The sequence below is a fragment of the Anopheles gambiae genome, chromosome 2 (genome assembly GCF_943734735.2).
Source record: "Anopheles gambiae chromosome 2, idAnoGambNW_F1_1, whole genome shotgun sequence".
Classification (NCBI taxonomy): domain Eukaryota; kingdom Metazoa; phylum Arthropoda; class Insecta; order Diptera; family Culicidae; genus Anopheles; species Anopheles gambiae.
Window position 1 is genome coordinate 58,986,082 of NC_064601.1, and position 24,163 is coordinate 59,010,244.

Genomic DNA, 24,163 nt, shown 5'->3' on the forward strand with positions numbered 1-24,163 from the left:
TAAATTGGTTATTGAATGTTTCTCCAAATGTTTTGATGCCTCTTTTAATAATAATGGTTAAGGGTTTAGGCTCGTGTCTGTGCTCCATCGGATGCGATTTTATCGAAAGGCCTGTTAAAATTTTATATGGGATTTAACAGATAACGTCGGTCGTGCGATTTCGTCGTGCGACGCAATAAAAAAATTGATTTCGTCGGACGCCGCATCCGATTTTAACTGTCAAACTAAATGTGTGGTGTTTTGTAGGAACAATCTCAACTTAATTTCTCATAATCGTTATATTATTAAAATTATCCAATTAATCGCAATATTATACGAAAAAGCGTTTGACAGCACGTGCGATAAAATCGCATGCATTGGAGCACAAACACGGGCCTTAGGCCCCTGGCAACGCTGATCCGATGCGATTTTATCGGACGAGATTTATATGGGATTTGACAGACAACGTTGAACGCACGATTTCGTTGTACGACGGAATCGAAAAAAAATCATTCCGTCGGATCGGCGCAACAGATTTTATCGGGCAATGTGATCATGCAGGTTATGTAGGAACAATATGAAATTATTTTAGTATAATGGTTAAACCATTCAAATCATTCAAATTTTCGCAATATCAGCCGAAATAGCGTTTGACACAAGCGTCCGATAAAATCCCATCGGATCAGCGTTGCCACCGCCCTTAATGATTTTTCCATGCCTTTCTTCTGTCAACAGACATCCAAGATGGCCAACCCGATTTTGGCTAATACTTGACCTCGTTCCTTAACAGTCCACCTTTATATGCTGTTGTGAACAATACGATTTGGAGTCAGCAATCCGAAAACATATTACATCATAATTAAAATAACACTCAAGAAATACAGCCTAAACATGAATAAATATGTGCTTAGCGATCTCATTGGAGAAGGTTCATTTGGAAAAGTTTATAAAGCTGTTGAGAAAGCATCAGGCGACACAGTGGCTATCAAAATCATAAACAAGGTAAGTTCGTATGTGTCAACAATCGATTCATAATTTCAAAATAGAAACAAGGTGCAGCAAATGCATTTATACGACACGATTCCTTATCGAAAGTTCTCGGCTTAATTAACACTTTTAACAATTTAGGACAGTTCGGCAAATCTTTCTAGAGTATTTTTCTCATCCGCTTGATGTTGCCAAGGGAATTCCGTTTAAGACACAGGTCGATGAATTTCTAAGCGCAAGGTGTATGAATATGCGAAGGTGAATTGCTGAACAGCCCTAACCCCCTGTTTACACATGCCAATCGCCAGCAGCGAACCCATCGAACTCGTTTTAAAATTACCGTCCAAATAGACATACAGCGACAACGTCGCGCGCGAAGGAAAGTAGCTCAATTTTTCAAACAGAGCTACTCGTCTCGCGCGATATTTTTGCTTCATCCGAAATAGTCGAATTATATACTTTGTTTACAAACCAGATTAATGCCAAACGCTAAAAATAGATTTGAACACATTTTAACCTATTTTTGTGTGTTTTCGAATAAAAAAATCAAATTGGTTGACTGAGTCAAATGAGCTACATTGATCTACACAGAGTCAAATTTTGAGCTATTTTTCGTCGCGCGCGGCGTTGTCGCTCTATGTCTATTTGAACGGTTACAGGCGGTCCCCGAGATAGACGGTTACCGGTTACAGCGTGAAATATACAGCGAAATGACGTACAGTAGAGCGTCGATTATCCGGGCAGCTCGGGACCGGACGGTTGCCGGTTAATCGATTTGCACGGATAATGGTCCAAGAAATGTCAAACGCATGTAAAACATATGAAATTTACTAGTTTTATTATTAATTCACCTAGAATCAATCGATTAATCGTTAGTAGAATATTATTTGAATCAATAACTGTAGGTTTAACAACTGTTCATGAACAAAAATGAATTTCGAAAATACCCCTAGACATTACCGAGCTGCACAAGAAACTGGTTACCCAAATTATTATCGCTGCAAATTTTCGCCGTACGTATGAACAGATGTCAGATTTATGTGCACGGTTAAGCCGCCCGCCGGTTAATCCGCCCCCGGATAATCGACGTTCTACTGTATTTGACAGGTGAAATATCTAGCAGCTTTTTCAACTGAAGTTTCAGTAATCCTTTCAGTAAAAATAATATTTAGGCCCGTGTCTGTGCTCCATCGGATGCGATTTTATCGGAAGGCCTGTCAAAATTTTATACAGGCGGTCCCCGGTCAAAGAAATCAAAATCAAAATTTTTTGATTCCGTCGTACGACGAAATCGCACGTCCGACGTTATCTGTCAAATCTCATACAGGCGGTCCCGAGATACTTACTTACTTACTTATCCGGCGCTACAACCGCTTTGCGGTCTTGGCCTGCTTCAGGAGTGTCCGAAACCGCTCACGGTCTCGTGCCTTCGTCTGCCAGTCCGTTATCCCGGCCTTAATGGCGGACGCCTCCACGCCATCTTGCCACCTCAATTTGGGCCTACCACGCCTCCTCTGTCCTTGTGGACGGCCTAAAAAGACTTTACGGGCTGGGTCGTCCGTTTCCATGCGTACAACATGGCCAGCCCACCGGAGCCTGGCGAGCTTAATACGCTGTACGACAGTGAGGTCCCGAGATACACGGTACCTCTTATACGCGGATTCGGAGATACGCGGTTTTCTAAATTTGACAATTCTTTGAGCAAATTGTACTGATTTGACACATCAATTGCAAATTGCCAAATAATTTCCGTTTTGATCGAATTTTAAAAACTATTTCAAAAGGTTTAAAGGAGTTATATTCAGTCAGAATCATGTCAAATAATTCATAAAGTGACTAAAACCGCCCCCTACTTGCAAAATTACACGAAAATTTGTGATATTTTAGCTGGAAATCACGAGATTCGAATACGCGGAAATTCGAGATACGCGGTATTTTGCGGCCGTTTTCGGTCCCCATTGACCGTGTATCTCGGGGACCGCCTGTAATTTGTTTTATTGATATCCAGTGAAACGACTAATTTGAAACTTATTTTACTGAATTTCAATAAAATGCGTGTTTCTGAAATGCATTCAGTAAATTATTTTGATGAAAGTCAATAAAAACATAACATTAATGCTGAAAACCAATAAAATATTCTATTACTGAACCGTTTCAGCAAAAAACTTTGCTGAAGCCGGATGAGAAAATTTGTGTGTACTTGCGGCCCTCTGATAAAATGAGTTTGGCACCCCGCTGTGCAAAGCGACGGAAGAAATCATCATTTCTCATGCCATTTATCATGACAAGGCATTTCTCATGCCTTCTTTTTCCGCACCAGCACTTCCTGATTTTTATACCGGAGCCCCCAGAACAGTTATGTCAAGCCGAGAAATGTCATTTTGCTCTGAACAACTTCACCTTGTCATTTTGAAACACCTTGCGTCAGACCATGGTGGATTAATAAGATCAGTTGGTGGAATCTAGCGCATTTAGACAATTCGTCATTTGACGTAAGGTCCCCAGGATTCAAACTTTGTTTACATTTATTTAATTGGTTCTTTTAATTTATCTACTACATTTTTTCGATTAAGTATACTTTAAAAATATATTTTGGGCTTTGCGAGTTGTAATTTTACAATAAAACATCGAATGAAGTGAGTTACATTATGTGATTTCGTGAAGTTATTATATAATTAATTGTGTTTCGATATGTTTGATGATTCAAACGAAGAAATCATTTATTTTTCCTATTTTCACATGTATTCCTCATTATCTACGAGATAAATGGACGAGTTTAGTGAGATTAGAACACTTACTTCCATGATTTTTTGAAACAAATCATCAAATCTTTTGTTTTAACATCTCATTTTTTCGATAGAATCAATAGACATACATAAATGCACTTAATAATCAAGCAACCTTTCTATTTGCGATATTTTGTGTGCGGAAACCATTGGTTAACGGTTTTAAAATGACGTAAAGTCCCTCAACTATGGCAAACCCAAACCTGATCAAAGGCGCTTTGCCAATCGCTGTCAGCCGCAAGGTGGATTAAAAATATCAGGTGGTGGATAAGGGCCTTTGGGGGGTCACCATAGTTGAGGGACTTTACGTCATTTTAAAACCGTTAAACATTGATTTCCGCACACAAAGCTTAGCAAATAGAACAGAGTTCTTTGTTATTATGTGCATTTTTGTGTGTCTATTGATTTTATAAAAAAAAAGAGATATATTTACAAAAGATTTGATGATGTGTTTATGCACGAAATTTAAAATGAGTATGAGTTCTAATCACACGTAAATTGTCCATCCGGCTCGTAGATAATAAGGAATCCCTACCCGCAAATTTGCGTTTAATGCCTTCTAATCGCCTTGTAATCGCCGGCGAATTGAAGGCGATCAGCAGTGCATTTAGCAGTAATTAAATGCCTTTGAAATATGTCAAAGAAAAATTTCGCTTTTAATTTGAAATTTGAAATTGCAACTGTCAAAAGAAAACCTTACAAGCGTCTTCAGCACTACTGCACTGTTGTAGTGTTCCCTGATATGAACGCGAGATTCGATAGCACGATTTACGTGTTATGTTCTCTTGCGTTAAGCTCTGAGCTATTTCACTTTATTAAAAATGGTCTGCATTATTCGGTTGTTAAAGACCAACTCATTGAAAGGTGTTAATATATCGAACTCATTTCGATAACTCTAATAAAAGGAAAAATGAGACGCATATTTCTCCCATTCTGGTAATGAACGGTAAACATAGTGTAATTATTGTGTTTTTTTTAAAAAGGTATCATTTTAGTTTTGCTTCACATAAATTTTGTTTATGTTAATTATAGTAAGAAAACATCAATTTAAAAAGAAATAAACGCAGAAAAAAGATCATAAAAATCAGGATTTGAATACACGCTTTCTCGGTTCGGAACCAAAAGCGTTGTCACTGTTCTATTTGGAAGTTACATCAAGAAAGGTGCAAATTCAATATATAAACAAGCTAAGATGGTGGCAAGCTATCTGTTCTCCTTGAATCAAAAAGTTTAAAGATTTCGAAAAGAACCCGTTACAGCCGTGAAAGTTTCGCTTGAAATCTTAATTCGCCTTCTAAGGCGACTAAGGCCTTAAATGCCTTCTGAATGCCTTCAAAATCGTTTAATGCTGGTAGGGATCAATGTGAAAATTGAAAAAAAATAATGTTTTCTTAATTTTTATCTCCAAAAATGTCGAAAACACAATGAATTATAGAATAAATTCACGGAATAAAACAAAATAACACACTTTAATCCATGTTCTAATGTTTGATAAGAACTCGCAAAATCAAAAACATATTTTTAAAGAATATTTAATCGAAAAAATGGGGTATATAAATGTAGGATAAAAGAGAAAAGAGTGCTTTATTCAATTCAAATTAACAAAATCGTCTTAGTTCTTCACGTGTGTTTCACTTCAATCTCCGTGTGCGACTGTCCGCATCCGCTGTCCGTTCACCGTTTCCCCGGTTAATCGAGTCACGCTGCTCTCATCCGAGCTGTCATCACGAACCACAGGGTGGTTCATTCGTCACCCATCCTACACGGCCCTTCCTGATGTTACATCCGGCCCGGATGTACCCATGGTTTCACGGCTGAGCAAGCCGTAGTCGTCTGCGATGGTCCTTCAGCATCGTCATCCAGTTTCCGTACACTCAAACGGTCATGCTCCAGAATCTCCTTCACGACCTACGGACCGTAAAACCGCTGCCGATACTTTCTCCCCGGTCCAAACTGCGTCACGGGAAGTGCCACCAGATCACCTTTTTCGTACTTACGCGCCGGTCGCTTCCGTAGATTGTAGCTTCGTCGATTTTCGTCCTGGATGGCTTGGATTCCATCTCTAGCCATTTTGCGTAGCTCGTCTCTGTCGTCTTGGAACGACTGTTGCAACTCTGCTTCAACCATGGCGCGCAACGTGTTACCGTCAGCATCTTTCATCTTGACTCCAACTAGCAATTCAAACGGACTGGTTCGGATTGCCCTCTGCCAGCTGCTGTTGATCGCCTTCTGCACCGCATTCACGTGTCGGTACCACTCTTCCGGTTTATCGATAGATAGCTTAGTCAAAACCGGAATAATGGTGCGATGTACTCGTTCCACTTGCCCGTTGCCTCTTGGAACACCTGTTACAATCGTGTGTAGTTCGATGTCACGCTCTTCACAATAACTCGCGAACATTGACGATGTAAAAGCTGCTCCTTTGTCACTAATTATTCGTCGGGGATCGCCAAAAACACTTGCGATGACTTGTAACTTCTTCACTACTTCGTCACCCGCCGTTGATTTGGTAGGAAATAGCCACGTAAACTTACTGAACGCGTCGATCACCGTCAGGATGTAATTGTAAGATTTCTTCGTCGACGGTATAGGGCCGAGATGATCGATATGAAACGTATCGAGAGGTACCTCGCCCTTTGGAATAGGGTTTAATAATCCCTCCGCTTTACCCCTCTTTTTGTCACCTAGAATACACTTCACACAAGAACAAATACACCTCTCTATCTTCTCGTCAACACTTGGAATGTAATAGTCACTCGCTAAACGTTCCTTGGTTTTTTCTGATTCCGAAATGTCCTTGATCGTGAGCATTCTTAATAACTTCTGCTTCCATCGAGATTGGCACGCACAATCTGGATGAAAAGACATCACCCTTATACAACACACCATCTTTTGCAAAATAGTCGTCGATTTCTTCACCACTGCACAACTTTGAAAGAATCTCTGCCAATTTTGGATCACGCTGCTGCTCTTTCCTCATACGCTCACAAATCGCTCTAGACACTGACATTACACTGGCACGAGATAGAGCATCCACATGCTTCATTCTTTCGGCACTGCGATGTTCGACTTCAAATTCGAACTCTGCTAAGACCACCATCCAACGACTAACCCTTGCGTTCGGTATCTTCTTAGCCATGGATTGCTTGAAGGCAAAGCAATCGGTTACCACTTTAAACTTTTATCCCAGTAAATAGCACCGGAATTTCTTTAAAGATTCTACCACCGCTAATGTTTCTAGCTCAAAAGAGTGATAGTTCTGTTCAGCTTGGTTGGTTAGTCTGCTGTAGTAATAACAAGGATGATACATCCCGTCATCTACCGCACGTTGCATGAGCACTCCAGCCAATGCCTCCTTACTTGCATCTGTATGGATTTCAGTGTCTGCACCACTTTGGTAAATACGCAATACCGGATAATTCACTAACACTGATTTTATCTCTTCGAACGCAGCAATTTCCCGTATACCAAAATCAAACTGATTTTCCTTTTTTAACGTCATCGTTAAAGGACGAGCTATCTTCGCAAATCCCGGTATGAACTTACGAAAATAACTTGCAAGACCTATGAATCGCTGCAACTGCTTTGTGGTTTTAGGTTGGGGATACCGCTTCACTTTTTCAATCTGCTGCTCTGCTGGTTCGATTCGACCGTCATACACAACATACCCCAGATATTCCACGCGCCTTTGCAAAAACACACACTTCTTCCAATTGAATCTTAAACCTGCTTTCTCGGCCATCTCAAACACACGCTTCAAAGATGCAATACCATCTTGCTCACTCTTAGCTGGGATTATAATGTCATCCACAAACGTTATGATAACTCCTTCGTTTATGAGCTCTCGTAATGCAGAATTAATAAATCTGCAAAATGCATTTCCACTGGTGCACAAACCGAATGGAGCCCGACAAAACTCATATTGCCCTTCGTGAGTAACAAAAGCTGTAAACTTCCGACTATCTTCGTCTATTGTAACGTGAAAATAAGAATTTTCAAGATCCAACGTTGTGAAAACTCGAAATTCCGCCAATTGCTCTACTTGATCTTCTATGTTAGGGATTGGATATTTATCCCTAATCATCTTCTTGTTCAGCTCCCTGTAATCGATGCAAACTCTGTACGTACCATTCTTTTTAGGAACCACAACCACAGCACTTGCGTATGGACTGTACGATGATCTTACGACACCTTTGTCTAGCAATTCCTGTACCTGATGTTCAACCACACGCCTTTCTAATGGAGCAAGCCTACGAGGATTTTCACGAACTACACTTTCATCTTGTAACTTGATTACTAAGGTCTCGACCGATTGTGGGTTTTCGTTGGGATTATAACACTTTATCATGCACTCTATTTGTTCGCGATATTCTGAAGGAACTGTTAACTCTCCCACATCCGCGGCTTTTATATTGTAAATCCATCGTTCGTCGTTTTCTACCAATCCAACTTCCTCCACTTTCAAACCATCGTTCGTTATCGTATACTTCGTCGTTTGCAAAAAGTCCATACCTAACAACACTTTTGAGTTCATAGAATTCACTGACACTATAAAAACATCGACCGATCGCTTCAATTCGTCAATTTCCATACTTATCTTTGTTTTGCCGTGTGGTGTGTTGCAATTTCCACCGAAACCACGGAGTCGAAAACCTGTTTTAACTGGCACCATTTCACTAAACGGCAACTCATCGAAAAAATCTTTCCGTAATAACGACACTTCACTGCCAGGATCGACAAAAGCCACACAATCCATATTGTTCACTTTGATGCGCTTTGTGATCAGTCCATTTCGTTTTAATTCGGACACATCGTTCTGTTCCGCTGTTTTCACTGTAAGAACATTCGTGGTGTCACCATTGTTTTGCCTTGGCATGTTCGACGAATGTCGCGCTTTGTTCGGACATTCCTTCGCGCGGTGTCCGTATTCATTGCAAACAAAACACTTGGGTCCACGTTGTTTGTTTGCGCATGTACGTGTTTCATGTCCGAGATCACCACAATTGTAGCAACGTCGTTTTGAGTTTTCTTCTACTTTTTCCACCACGCGTCGCACTTGTTCTTTCTTCTTTTCTGTTGGCTCATCTTTCTTTTGCGCACGTTCCCAGAACAGTAGCTTCGATTTCAAATCTTTTATTGTCACAGCTTCGTATAAACTTGCTCGACTTCGAGTGTCCATTGTAACACCATCGACGATATATTCCACTAAACTGACTTCATCTAAATCGATGCCTTGCGCAATGCGTTGCATTGCATAGATAAATTCCAATACGGATTCATCTTTCTTCTTCTTACGCGTTGCCAGCTTACGGTGTACGTCATTCGCACGAACTACCGTACCGAACTCTTCCAGTAAAGCTGCACGCAACGCGGTATACGAATTGGTTTCGCGTTTGATCATCACAAAACTTTTCGCCACACCAACTAACTTTTTGCGCATCATTACCAGCATCTGATCTTGCGTCCAACGTGCCATCTTTGAAATATCTTCAAATTCGTTTAGCCACACACTAAAGTCTTGGGATAGATCATTCCCGTACGTTTCTAAACCGTCTTCAACATCACGAAACGAATACGGCGTGCGCACCAAATCCGAGTGTTCTGGCAAGACCGCTTCATCGTTTGTACTGCTACGCATTTCTGCGTCTGCAAAATTGTCCGTATTCATGGTTTCATCCATTATTTCCACGTTTCCTTCTTCGACTAGTCGCCTGGCCAACTCTTCTTTTGTACCCGAGGTAGCTAGTTTTCTAGCGGCGCACCTCCTAACTAAACCCGGACGAGTTAAATCGTTTAGCAACACGAGGATCTGCGCTTCGTTGTCCATTATGCGAATTTCACGAGAATTCAGCAGTTATCGACAGTTCCTAACGCCTTCACCAACACACGCGCGTGCCCCACACGCAGTATATACGTCTACCTCTTTCCACTAGTGACGCACACTTTCACACACACTCAACTCTTTCTCGTTGATTGCGTTCTCTAAACGCACGTTTTACACGCGCTACGCGGTGCTTTTCGTCTTTAATCGTCACACTAACACAAAAGTCACACTTCTGTTGTCCTTTGTGCAACTCGCGTCGTTTTTTGCGTATCGGCGTACCTCTTACACGCACTGTACTCAACTTTATCCTCTTTAACACACACAGGCGGACGACTTACACGCACTGCGCTTCTTTCCCTCTCTAACACACACGAGCGCACGTTGCACACGGGCTGCGTAATGCTTTGTACTTCTTAGCACATACAGGCGCACATCTTACACGCACTGTACTTAACTTCATCCTCTTTAACACACACAGGCGCACGTCTTACACGCGCTGCGTAATGCTTTGTACGTCTTAACACATACAGGCGCACGTCTTACACGCACTGTATACTTTTCTGTACGTCTTCACATACAGGCGCACATCTTCTACGCACTGTACACTTCTTTGCGCGTCTTCACATACAGGCGCACGTCTTTTACGCACTGTACATTTCACGCAACTCTTTTCTAATATCCCGGTTGAGCCCCCATGTAGGATAAAAGAGAAAAGAGTGCTTTATTCAATTCAAATTAACAAAATCGTCTTAGTTCTTCACGTGTGTTTCACTTCAATCTCCGTGTGCGACTGTCCGCATCCGCTGTCCGTTCACCGTTTCCCCGGTTAATCGAGTCACGCTGCTCTCATCCGAGCTGTCATCACGAACCACAGGGTGGTTCATTCGTCACCCATCCTACATAAATTATATGAACAAATTTAATAAATGTAAACAAAGTTTGAATCCTGGGGACCTTACGTCAAGTGACGAATTCTCACCGTATTAATACACGATGCGCAATCTCAGATTGCGCATATATTCGTTTTATCAACCCATAAGTCATTTCGCGTAGCCAACCCTGAGCTATAAACGTCATTTCCATACATTTTCAGATTGCGCCAAGATTGCGCATAAATTTTCAAGATTATATTTCCGAGATATATAATTTTTTTTTGACATATAAATATATCAAACCGACCCGTTTGAGGGTGGTGGCAACACTCATCGGATGCGATTTTATCGGACGAGATTTGTATGGGATTTGACAGATAACGTCGGACGTCGCGATTTGCGATTTCGTCGTCCGACGTTATCTGTCAAATCCCATACAAAAATTTGACAGGGCGTCCGATAAAATCGCATGCGAAAAAGCGTTGCCACCGCCCTGACAGATAAATATATGCGCAATCTGAGATTGCGCATCGTCTATTGCTACGGTCAAAATGCACTAGAGTCCACCACCTCATATTTTTAAATCCACCTAGGTCAGCCGTCGTCCGTGCTTTTCCGCTATGGAGGCTATCTCTTTCTCGCTTGTGGTCAATGTTCATGAGTTGCTCTGGCGCTTAAAAAACCGGTAACACACTTTGCGGCGATGCATTTGAATTTTCACAAATCAAACCAAAACAGCGCAATGAGTTAAAACGCTGCTGTGCAACGCGCAGAACCCTAATTCGCATTAACCTTTAAGTTGGCAACCGGATACCCGGGTATTTTTTAAACTTTAAACTGAAATCACTTTTGATTCATTGCTTTTATTGACCTGAAATTTTCCGTAGCAACTTTTAATTTCTGATTTTTTAGTGCATACATTTTAATTTTAAACAGTCTGTAAGTATTTTATTTTGATTTATTTTAAACTCTATCACCTAAGTTGGCAACCAGCATACCTGGGTATTCCACAAGGTGTGTTTATTAAGAAGGTGATAATTAGCGCATGAATGTCAAATCGCATACAATTTTCTATACCCCCCTCCAGCCCTCCCCGATTTTAATACCGGAGATTCCAGTATTGTTATGTCAAGTCGTGAAATGTCAATTTGCTCTGAAGCACTTCACCTCCTGATAACCATGCACCTTGGGTATTCCATACATTTTGTATGGAGAATGACGTTTCTCTTCGTCCTCTTTTCGTATTGTGCTTATTTACGAGTCAAATTCAAGCGATTCCAAATTTCAATTTGACCGTGATTTTTATAATAAAATTGTTGTGACAACAGCGTTTGTTATCCCGCTGCGCAAAGCGACGCAAGAAATCATGGAGTTCTGAGAATTTTATCATGCCCTCTTTTACTCTCCAACGGCAAATTTGTCGAGCAGCTCGTCGAGCTGCCCGTCCCTGGCTCCGCCTCATTCCCCTCGCCTGAGCGCGCTGTCGAAGGTTTGAATGTGTTGGTGTGTCAGACGGCCAATCGCTGTCAGCCATCGTCCGTGCTCTTTCCCTCTCTAGCGCTATCTCTTTCTCGCGTGTGGTTAATGCTCGCGAGCTGTTGTGGCGCCTAAAAATGCCGTTAACAAACATTGCGGCGATGAAGTTGCATTTTCACAAATCAAACCAAAAAAAGCGCAATGAGTTCAAACGCTGCCACGTAAAAATGACTATGGAATCGCTAGTTCACGCAGAAGGGTTTGCTGTGCAATGCACTTAATTCTAATTCGCACTATCACGCCCGCCGCTGATTTTCATCAACTTTCCTTTGCACCAGCATCTAGAACGTAGGTTGGAAAGTTCACTGGCAGTCCCTGGGGCCTGCCATCGATCTGAACGTGTTAAGCATTAAACATAACTTTGTTACACTAAGCTAAGCGCAGCTGTGCCGTCTGCGCAAGGGTATGAGCGTGCGTGTGTGTGCACAACTGTCGCCAAATGTGTTTTCTTCCGGGAGCCCCAATCTTTCCGGGGGCCCTTGTCGCTAACACTCTGTCCACTTGTAGACATACGGCATACTACAGACTAGAGATCTTCGGTGACCGCCTAGTCCGCCTACCGTTAGATCCACCGCTGGTTCATGACGGTGTTTTTTTTTTACTGTGGATGTGCATCCTTCCCCCTGCCGCAGCCCCAAGCGAGTCAACACGCTCGAAACCCAAGCGAGTCAACACGCTCGAAAGTAGCAAGGAAAGTAGAAATGAAGTAGCCTTCTACTTCCCCTTCTACTTTTGTTGCTTAAAATCAGAAGAATGTAGAAACATGTGGTTTCCAGGAAAGAGCAAAAAATGAGTTCTTGAGTGTACACACACGCACACGCGACGACTCACGCTTACGTTCTTGTTCTACGCCCCTCCCCCTTCTCACTCACCCACAGATCTATTTTTAGATCATCACACTTCCATCGACGGCGGTCGATGTGACGATGTGTGTCGTCGCGTGTGTGTTGTCGATTTGGTCAGAAAAACTTTTTCTTCACACCAATCTCTGACATGGAGCGTCGGCGTACCGATTGAACCATCGCGACTTTGATCAGTGCGCGCGGTTAAAACGACTTTTTGTATTGTGTTGTACGTAGCGTGCGCGCCAAAATTTTAAGAGTGCGCGGAGAGTGAATGTGGTTTTTGGGGATGGGGGAATGAGATACAGAGTCAAATTTCGCTGCACATTAACACATACATTCTCACTGCACGGGTTGAACTGCGAATGCTCAGTTCTGAGAGAATATACTCGAGCGCTCGCGCATGAGTGCAAGCAAGCGCGGTATAGAGGATAGAGGGAGACAAACGATTATTTTGCTCCAAGCTTTCTACTTTTGTCCCGTTGGGAAGTAGCAAGGAAAGTAGAAATGAAGTAGCCTTCTACTTCCCCTTCTACTTTTGTTGCTTAAAATCAGAAGAATGTAGAAACATGTGGTTTCCAGGAAAGAGCAAAAAATGAGTTCTTGAGTGTACACACACGCACACGCGACGACTCACGCTTACACGTTCTTGTTCTACGCCCCTCCCCCTTCTCACTCGCCCCACAGATCTATTTTTAGATCATCACACTTCCATCGACGGCGGTCGATGTGACGATGTGTGTCGTCGCGTGTGTGTTGTCGATTTGGTCAGAAAAACTTTTTCTTCACACACCAAATCTCTGACATGGAGCGTCGGCGTACCGATTGAACCATCGCGACTTTGATCGGTGCGCGCGGTTAAAACGACCTTTTGTATTGTGTTGTACGTAGCGTGCGCGCCAAAATTTTAAGAGTGCGCGGAGAGTGAATGTTTTTTTTTGGGGGTGGGGGATTGAGATACAGAGACCAATTTCGCTGCACATTAACACATACATTCTCACTGCACGGGTTGAACTGCGAATACTCAGTTCTGAGAGAATATACTCGAGCGCTCGCGCATGAGTGCAAGCAAGCGCGGTATAGAGGATTGAGGGAGACAAACGATTATTTTGCTCCAAGCTTTCTACTTTTGTCCCGTTGGGGCGTATGCACCGGGCAGGAGACAGTGTGGCAGTATGCAGCTTGCACACTGGATAGGAGCGGGCCCGCGGCACCGCCATCATTCCGCACATCTGCATGCCCGTCGTGGGTTCTAATCGCGTATGAACGGGCCGTCGTAGCAAGGGATTAGCCACCGGCTCCGGCTACGTGGTACTCAAGTCCTGAAAAGGCCGGCATGATCGCGTTGGCTATTACGCCAATAATAATAATAATAATAATAATAATAATAATAATAATAATAATAATAATAATAATAATAATAATAATAATAATAATAATAATAATAATAATAATAATAATAATAATAATAATAATAATAATAATAATAATAATAATAATAATAATAATAATAATAATAATAATAATAATAATAATAATAATAATAATAATAATAATAATAATAATAATAATAATAATAATAATAATAATAATAATAATAATAATAATAATAATAATAATAATAATAATAATAATAATAATAATAATAATAATAATAATAATAATAATAATAATAATAAAAAGAACTTAGCGTAGCAGTCCACACCAGGGTAAGAGTTTGTCTTGACTTTGTTGCTGCCGGGCTACCGCTGTCACGAGACAAATACACGGAATGCACTCGACCAAAACATGAATCTACCGATCCGAACCCATTCCAAGGACAGGTGCAGCACCATACGCTCACCGTAATAAACAAATCCAGAATCATCTTTTGTATGAATTCAATTCAAAATGTTGTTTCAACTTGCGTCCGCTAGCTGAATTAGAAATAAATGTGCAATATATCACACGCACGTTTGCTTAGATCGTGTGTCTTTTTGATACCCCCAACAACAGAGCCGATCGCAAAGATGCCAATGCCAACGGTTGTGTTGTTTCTCAGGTAGCGAGATCGAAAATGCGTGGTATTTTGTAGCCGCAGCGGATGAAAATGTACGCATCAGAATCAAATAGTTTTGGGGTTTCCAAACGCACGCACACACACAAACACACAAACACGCGCGCGCAAACTCACACACACACACACACACACACACACACACACACACACACACACACACACACACACACACACGCACGCGCGCGCGCGCACACATGCATGAACGCGCGCACGCCAGCACGCACGCACGCACACACACGCACGAACGCGCGCCCGCGAGCATGAAAGCGCGCACGCCAGCACGCACCCACGAAAGCGCGCGCGCGAGAGCACGCACCCCCGAAGTCGCGCAAGCACGCACCCCCGAAGTCGTGCAAGCACGCACTCCCCCTCCCCCCACTAGACCACCCCCCCCCTCCACGCATGACCGATTACGGCTACCTTATCGGTAGAACGGTTGGTTCAGCTTTCTTGTAGCATCCTCATCCCTAGCGCCGGGCGGGGTGGGGAATCACGACATGATAGAATGAACGGTCACTTTCCCCGCGCTGTGTGCGTGTGTGTGTCGAGACCAGTGTTGTTAATTGTCGACATTTTTTTATGATATTCGCAGTAAGCGTGTGTCAAAATCATTTTTTGATATTCATATTCATGGTTACCATATTCATTTCACGCAGTAAGCGTGTGTCAAAATCATTTTTTGATATTCATATTCATGGTTACCATGACACGACTTTCCAAAAGCGACGATCATTTGTGCAATAACAATCAATGCTTTTGCGATGACATGATTGCAAAAAATGTAGAATGAATGTCATTTGACATTTTTCAGTGAGAATCCAGAACTGCTTAATCATGCATTTACCGATACTAAGCCATTAGACCACTTGATATTTTCACTCAGTGAACCAGGAAAATGGTATTCTCTTACAGGAGTATAGAAATTCACGCGAAAACACGAAAAAAGGACCCATTTTCGATGAAGATCTAGTTCACTTGTTGTACGGCAAAATCAAAAAGTCAAATGATTGTAGCAGAAAAAATATCATCGTGTCAAATGATATTTTTTTCCGTGATTGTCGAATGAATGCGTGGATCTAGAATGCGATGCTTCAAAAAGTATCATTTTGTAAAATTTTATGTCGACGACTATCACCGTTCGCAACACTGGTCGAGACCCAAAAACTCGTGACAAATTTCGGCACATTAAAAAAAAAAAATATTGTCACTAAACACTGTGCTACATGATGCTTAGAAGGTCGTTGAAGCATCAAACATGTTCAAATAAAAAAATATTGGATTAGTGTTAGACGTTCTCCTACGCTTGTTTTAAATAGGCTTCTTCACCCTCAACTGGCAGGGGCATCGAATGGTCTCATCAGCAGCGGCACGAAATAAAATAAACCATCAATACACCGATAACACTCTGAATCCCAATCCAACTTCTCCCACAGCGTCTCAAGGTCACACACAAATTAATAAATGCTAACACCCACCAATAACAACACACAACCGCAATGCACATATGAGTATCAACGCATACACCCCAACAACCAATCAGCTGGCGGCGGAAGGCACGGGCAGAAGCTCAAGTAAGGCAAGCCAGGGTGAAGGAGGGAGAGGAGAGGAAGAAGCGGACGAAAAAATGGGCGCCATTTTTTTTTAAATTTTTTGACCGTTTTTTTTTTTGCTCCGCCGCCGCCCGAATTGTCCGAACTGTCCGAACTGCCCGAACTGCGCGACCCAGCGCAGAAATCGCTCGGGAGACCAGGCCAAATCTGCGCTGGCCAGCGCAGATTTTGGTGCATTTTCTGCGCTGGAAACTGCTCGAATTTGCGCAGCGGGATGGTTCTGGGGAACACCACAAAGGTAGAGAGGACACTGTTGTAGAGTTCCACTACTCGACAGGAGAAAACTCCATCCCCTACAAACAACGAGCGGGATATTTTATCATGGTGTGTGTAAAAACCTAGAGTTAAGCGGAGAATCGGTGTGAAATACACGGAGGCGAGAGCGCGTTTTGGTTTCGACACAGTTTTGGCACTAACACAGTTACACATGTGGACATGTGTGCGTTTACTTTCCGCCAGTGCGCTCAGTTTGATCTGCTCGCAGCGCTGTGCTGATGTCGGTGTCTCGCTTGCACTGCTGCACCGAAAGTTCCTCTGTGTGCTCTCGTTCTTGCTACCACACGAAATCGTCAGTACAGCTCAAGGATCGGCAGCGAGCGGCCGCACGTGCGTCAGCCTAAGTCCTGGACGATTGATGTTATGATTTTGTAAAGTGTTCAAGTGTTCAAGTGTTGTGCGAATTCAAATGAAGCTGCGCGAATGATTCGTAATGCATGTTATGTACATCGCGCAGCTTCATTTCGTACCTTTTTACAGTAATCAACGTGTACAAAAGGATCTACACAGATATTCGGCCATTTCAACGTTTGCATCGATGGAGCGATCAATTTTATTTTAGTCAAATATTGTGTATCAACTTACGTAAATGTGTGAAATCGTGTAAAGTTAAAATGTAAATGTTTCAATAAAGTGATGAAAAAAAGATCTACGCGTGTTTGTGTTTTTGTTTAGCTTTACATAACAAAAAAATACGAAAGAAACGCACACAGCGCAACACGAAAGAAACAAACACAAGCACACGAAAGGATGCTCGCGCATGGGCACGAGCATTGAGAGAGCGCACCGTGTATTATGTATGGGAGCGGGAGAGAACCGTGCTACCCGTTCCCGCCCCCTTTTTTAAGCCTAGGAAATCTTCCATCGGCTTAACTCTAGGTTTTTACGCACACCATGATAAAAATTAGCCACTCTTTGTCCGTAGGGTCGCGATTGAACCGCGATGGCGGGAGGTGGTGAGAGGATAAAAGGGCCGGAGGACGGACTCCCGGCCTCTTTTCGCGTCAGTTACTCGGAGAATAAAAACTAATTTTGTGATTTTTCGCCACTAAGAAATATCTACGAAACTTTCTTTTGAGCATCTTTTTCGCAACAAAAATGAAAACACATAATGAATAAATGAAATAGAAGAGAATTTATGGTCGGCATTACTTGCTTACAGCATGAAACTATGGAAAGCATTGTTTACCTATGAAAATCGTAAATTGTTTGCATCAAAACGTATGCAATACTCGGACATGCTGTTTGCCAACTTAGGCAGCGCTCTAGCAGCAATCGAACACGACATCGAACATGAAAATTAAATGGGATTTGACATGTTCGATTTGATAAACAACAAATCGAACATGTCAAATCCCATACATTTTTCATGTTCGATGTCTTGTTCGATTGCTGCTTTAGGCGGCGCTCTCGGACCAATCGAACGAGACAAACAAACACGACTCTGTTCGATAGGTGCTCTGTCAGCTGTTCGATGTCTTATAGACCTGTCATGATGCACTGCAATACGCCTTTCTTTTCGTCTCGAAAATGAAGCATGTTCATAGTTTAAAAGAATATCCACCTACAGGGTGAAGATTCAACTCATAATTTACTAGTAATTCACATCTATAATAACATAGGAATCATTCAAATTTAATATTGAAAAATGTAAACAAACGTCCATGCCAAATCACATACAGTGCATGCACATGGATTATGTACACACAATAGTTTAATACTTTTCAATCCTTTATATTTGATGTTAGAATTGATTGAAAAGTTTAACAATAATTATTGATAGCTATTTTAAATATTTTGCACGCAATTGTAAGAAGAAAAAGAGACAAACTACGTAAACAAACTTAAAAATGTCCCGAATTGAATTCTATCTACTGTAGCTGTGAAGCGTCAATCGTTAACTCAACGGCTAAAAAAATCGCCAACTCAACGGTTAACACGTGTTCAGCCCGGCGCTGATTTCCATCAACTTTCCGTTCCACAAGTATCCACACACACACACACACACACACACACACACACACACACACACACACACACACACACACACACACACACACACACACACACACACACACACACACACACACACACACACACACACACACACACACACACACACACACACACACACACACACACACACACACACACACACACACACACACACACACACACACACACACACACACACACACACACACACACACACACACACACACACACACACACACACACACACACACACACACACACACACACACAAACACACACACAAACACAACACACACACACACACACACACACACACACACACACACACACACACACACACACACACACACACACACACACACAAACACACACACAAACACACACACACACACACACACACACACACACACACACACACAAACACACACACACACACACACACACACACACACACACACACACACAAACACACACACACACACACACACACACACACACACGCTGGCCAGCGCAGATTTTGGCCCGATCCCCGCGCTTTCGTGGGTGCGTGCTGGCGTGCGCGCTTTCATGCGTGCGTGTTCGCGTGCGCGCGTACGTGCATGTGTGCGTGCGGGCGTGCGTGCTCGCGCGCGCGCTTTCGTGGGTGCGTGCTGGCGTGCGCGCGTTCATACATGTGTGCGTGCGTGTGTGTGTGAGTTTGAGCGCGCGTGTGTTTGTGTGTGTGTGCGTGCGTTTGGAAACACCAAACTTATATGATTCTGATGCGTACATTTTCTTCCGCTGCGGCTACAAAATACCACGCATTTTCGATCTCGCTACCTGAGAGACAACACAACCATTGGCATTGACATCTTTGCGATCGGCTCTGCTGTTGGGGGTATTAAAAAAAACATGTGATCTAAGCAAACGTGCGTGTGATATATTGCACATTTGTTTCTAATTCAGCTAGCGGACGCAAGTGGAAACAACATTTTGAATTGAATCCATACAAAAGAGGATCCTGGATTTGTTTTTTACGGTGCGCGTATGGTGCTGCACCTGTCCGTCCAGAAGCTGGTGGCTTGTTGGTTTTGAGTCGGTATCATGACGCCGTGCGACCGGCACTGCCTTGGAATCGGTTCGGATCGGTAGGTTCATGTTTTGGTCGAGTGCATTCCGTGCATTTGTCGCGTCACAGCGGTAGCCCGGCAGCAACAAAGTCAAGACAAACTCTTACCCGGGTGTGGACTGCAACGCTAAATTCTTTTTATTAATATTATCATCATTATTGGCGTACAAGCCAACGCGATCATGCCGGCCTTTTCAGGACTTGAGTACCACGTAGCCGGATAGTCACCTCTTGCTACGGCGGAGGTGCGTTAGAACCCACGACGGGCATGCAGATGTGCGGAATAATGGCGTTGCCGCGCGACCGCTCCTATCCAGCGGGTAACTTGCATTCTGCCACACTGTCTCCTGCTCGATGCATACGCTGCAGGCAGGGGGAAGGATGCACCTCCACAGTAAAAAAAACACCGTCATGAACCAGCGGCGAATCTAACGGTAGGCGGACTAGGCGGTCGCCGATGATCTCTAGTCTGTAGTATGCCGTATGTCTACAATTGGACAGAGTATTAGCGATAAGGGCCCCCGGAAAGATGGTCGTTGGGGCTCCGTGGTTGGAGAACCATTTGCACCTCCCCTTCCCCCATGGCGACTACAATTTTAGGGCCTGTGACCGATGATCGTAGGGGTCCCATGGGCACCCCCCCCTCCCCCCCATCCGCCGGCAATTTAAGTATACCGTTCAATCTTCCAACAGCTGTGTGCCAGTACCCCCTCCTCCCGGTCATCAGTTACCATTGACAGGGGCCTCAATTCGTCTTTCCGCCTTTCATGAACACCTTCCTTTCTTTGACCGATGGATCATAACATTCCGGAAGAAAACACATTTGGCGAAAGTGTTGCACACACACGCACGCTCACACCCACGCGCAGATGGCTCAGGATATCTATGTAATGTACAGCATACGAAAGCAAAAGCTTAGGGTAACAAAGTTATGCTTAATGCTTAACACGTTCAGCACGATGACATGTCCCAGGGACTACCAGTGAACTTTCCAGGATGCTGGTTTCACAATCAGCTTGCGTTCTTGATGCTGGTGGAACGGAAAGTTGATGAAAATCAGCGCCGGGCTGAACGTGTCAATGCGAATTAGGGTTCAGCGCGTTGCACAGCAAACCCTCCAGCGTAAACTAGCGATTCCTTAGTCATTTTTACATTGCATCGATTAAACTCATTGCGCTTTTTTGGTTTGATTTGTAAAAATGCAACTTCATCGCCGCAATGTGTATAAACGGTTTTTTAAGCGCCACAGCAACTTATGAGCATTGTCCACACGCGAGAAAGAGATAGCGCTATGGAGGGAAAAAGCACGGACGACGGCTGACAGCGATTGGCCGTCTGACGCACTAACACATCCAAACCTTCGACAGCGCGCTCAAATTTGCCGTTGGAGAGAAAAGGAAGGCATGATAAAATTCTCAGAACGTCATAACGCCTTCCGTCGCTTTGCACAGCGGGTCTGCGCTGCGGCTTTGGTACATTTCTTGCGCAGGAAACTGCTCGAATAGCGCAGCGGGGACATGCGTTCTTAGGCTGACTAATCTTATGAATCTTTGTATAGTATGATTTTTTTCCTTTCATAAATTGTAATGCAGAATTTTTTGTGTTGGTAGATTAAGGTAGAAATAAGGCGTTTTCTGCGTGCAAATTTAATAATTTAAACAACACATTTAATACATTATTTTTTTTATTAATTCATTTTAGCGCGGCCGTTCCGGACGAGAATTGAAAGGACTAAGAGGAGAATGTGAAATACAGCGAAATCTTAAACATCCAAACATTATTCGTATGTTGGACTCATTCGAAACACACAATGAAATTGTAGTCGTTACTGAATATGCTAAAACAGACTTGCATAGTTTACTACGCGCTGGATCACTAGAAGAGCAAAAAACGCAACGTATCACATTTAATCTCGTATCTGCATTATATTACCTTCATTCACATCGGATACTGCATCGTGATTTAAAACCACAAAACATTCTGTTAGACCGGAAAATGTGTGCAAAATTATGTGATTTCGGATTCGCTCGAAACATGACAATGGGTACCCATGTTCTGACATCAATTAAAGGGACACCTCTTTACATGGCCCCTGAGCTTTTGGAGGCAAAACCGTACGATCATCACGCTGATTTGTGGTCATTAGGATGTATAATCTACGAGATGCTTGCCGGTGAACCACCATTTAGTTCTACTTCGATGATACATTTAGTACGACTTATTCGCAACCAGTACATCAAATGGCCGAGTTATCTAACAAGCAATTGTATTTCATTCATACAAGGTTTGCTTGAGCGTGATCCCATCAAGCGTATGAGCTGGGCTACAATTCTACAACATCCATTCGTAAAAGGTCATATTTTAACTTTAGATGAAAATAATCCTCAATCACCCTTCACGCATTCTCTTACAGCATCGCAATCAAGAGAAAATAATAATCAATTGACAAATATAATAGAAAGCACTAAGATATGGCAAAATATATCCAATGAGGAAGATTTGACAACCTCTAAAGATAGCATTAAAGTAATACTTCAGAGCGATTTTGAATATCAAGAAACAGATACGGACGACTGTGCCACTAATATACCGTTAGAAAATTGCCTTTTTAGCTCATTATCAAACGCAGCTAATAGAAACGAAACAGTATATGGCAAAAGTGTCTATGATATGACTGCTGACGAACAAAAAGTAAAGAAAATTCAATTGCTGGAAAATCCGAATCTCATTGTTAACTGCTTTAACGATAATTTTCCCATTATAAGACTTCGTCCACCACTACCACTGGCATCAGTTACTGTTCCTAATAGCGACTTTTCGCAACTTCAGACATCAAGAGAATATGTTAAGCAACATGTACGATCACAGGAACTAGGGATGCGAAAATTAAGCCAAAGCATTGACAATTTTTCAATGCGTATTGAATCAGAACTGCAGGCAACTAAGCGTAATTCGATCGCGCTTGGAATGTCCTATATTTCTATAACAACAAAAGAAGAAGAACAAAAACGGATTGAAAAAAACACACCAAGCCTGCTCCCAGGATGGGACTCTTGCGACGAATCACAAAATCCTCCTATCGAAAACGAAGAATGGCTTGCTTTTTTGCAACGTTCAATACAAGAAGTACTCGACGGAGAGTTAGAATCATTGAAGCAGCAAAATTTTGTATGCATTATTGTAGCTCCGTTACGAAACCGACGAGCAAGTGCAAAAGTCGTAGAAAATGTGGCCCATTTGCTGAGCCTTCCATTAACAATTAATACGCCCCCCACGATTTTGAGAGACATAGTCAATGTTTATGGCGAGCTAAAATTAGTGCCAAATCTTGTATATGCTTCAAAACTTTTATGTAACAAACTATATTATGAAGACAGCTCCACTAGTGAAAGCCAACCTGGTATAAAGCCCAGTAGACAATCGATTTGTTCTATTCGTCAACTTTCTGCATTAGATAACGACGAGATAAAAACCTTAATAGCCGTATATGATCTAATGTGTTATCTTATTCATATGGGAGATATATTTTTGAACCAGTTTTGCGATGCCATTGAAATTCTGGGGGCTAAAGAATTATTTGTTAATTTAATTGCCGTAGTGCACGTGAATGAAGCGTACGTTCGATTAGTTTGTTCATTACTAGCTCTTTTGAATTGTGCGCTACGTGAACTTCCAGAAAATGCAGAAATAATTGAGCAAATAATATTTCATGAAAATGTAAATTTTATGACACTGTTGAAACATGATAATGCTGTACTTCGGTGAGTAAAATTTAGAAAAGTTTGTTATATTGTAGTGAATGTTTTTGTATATGTGTTTTCACAGACTTCGAACCTGCATGCTACTACGCATATTGGCAAGATTCAGCTGCTTAGCTTTACAGAAACGTTGGACAATCGATATCAAACATAACCTGGAAGAACTTATTTTAGATGAAAACGTATATGTTAAAAAGGTAATATGAAATCACTAACAGTCTTTACGTAAGGTATAGTTCTTTAATTATTTTTCATTTCTCTTTTAGGAGGCTATGCTTGCCATTGGTGAATTGAAATATCTTAGTTGTGTCACTACCGAAATATGTTGACTTACCTATATTAAAAGTATGCACTCCTAAAACATTTGTCACCACTATACAGGAAACCCGAGGTACGACTCTGTATGAGAAAGAAAATCTCTGTCTGTGCTTCATCGCATGCGATTTTATCGCACGTGCTGTCAAACGCTTTTTCGTATGATATTGCGATTATTTGGATGATTTTAATAATATAACGATTATGAAAAATTAA

At 42.3% G+C, this 24,163-nt stretch overlaps 1 protein-coding gene across 3 annotated transcripts; it reads left to right on the forward strand.

Annotated features, from left to right (window-relative positions):
- The first annotated feature begins 717 nt into the window (after window positions 1–717).
- On the forward strand, window positions 718–24,163 carry LOC1268847 (serine/threonine-protein kinase fused). 3 transcript variants are annotated; one of them, XM_061663509.1, is made up of 4 exons: window positions 718–981; window positions 21,576–23,635; window positions 23,700–23,829; window positions 23,899–24,163. In XM_061663509.1, the coding sequence occupies exons 1-4, from the start codon at window positions 871–873 to the stop codon at window positions 23,959–23,961; spliced, it is 2,364 nt and encodes a 787-aa protein (XP_061519493.1). In that variant the 5' UTR covers window positions 718–870; the 3' UTR covers window positions 23,962–24,163. The 3 variants fall into 3 exon arrangements, with proteins under 3 accessions (XP_061519493.1, XP_061519495.1, XP_061519494.1); XM_061663511.1 differs by lacking the exon at window positions 23,899–24,163 and having other exon boundaries at window positions 21,576–21,657; window positions 23,700–23,830; XM_061663510.1 differs by lacking the exons at window positions 23,700–23,829; window positions 23,899–24,163 and having other exon boundaries at window positions 21,576–22,085; window positions 22,159–22,390.

Bases quoted from the DNA above. Each gene is read 5' to 3' on its own strand.
- LOC1268847 (XM_061663509.1), top strand. From the start codon at position 871: ATGAATAAATATGTGCTTAGCGATCTCATTGGAGAAGGTTCATTTGGA. The intron at 23,636-23,699 runs GTGAGTAAAATT...GTGTTTTCACAG, and splicing joins CATGATAATGCTGTACTTCG to ACTTCGAACCTGCATGCTAC. The intron at 23,830-23,898 runs GTAATATGAAAT...TTTCTCTTTTAG, and splicing joins AAAACGTATATGTTAAAAAG to GAGGCTATGCTTGCCATTGG.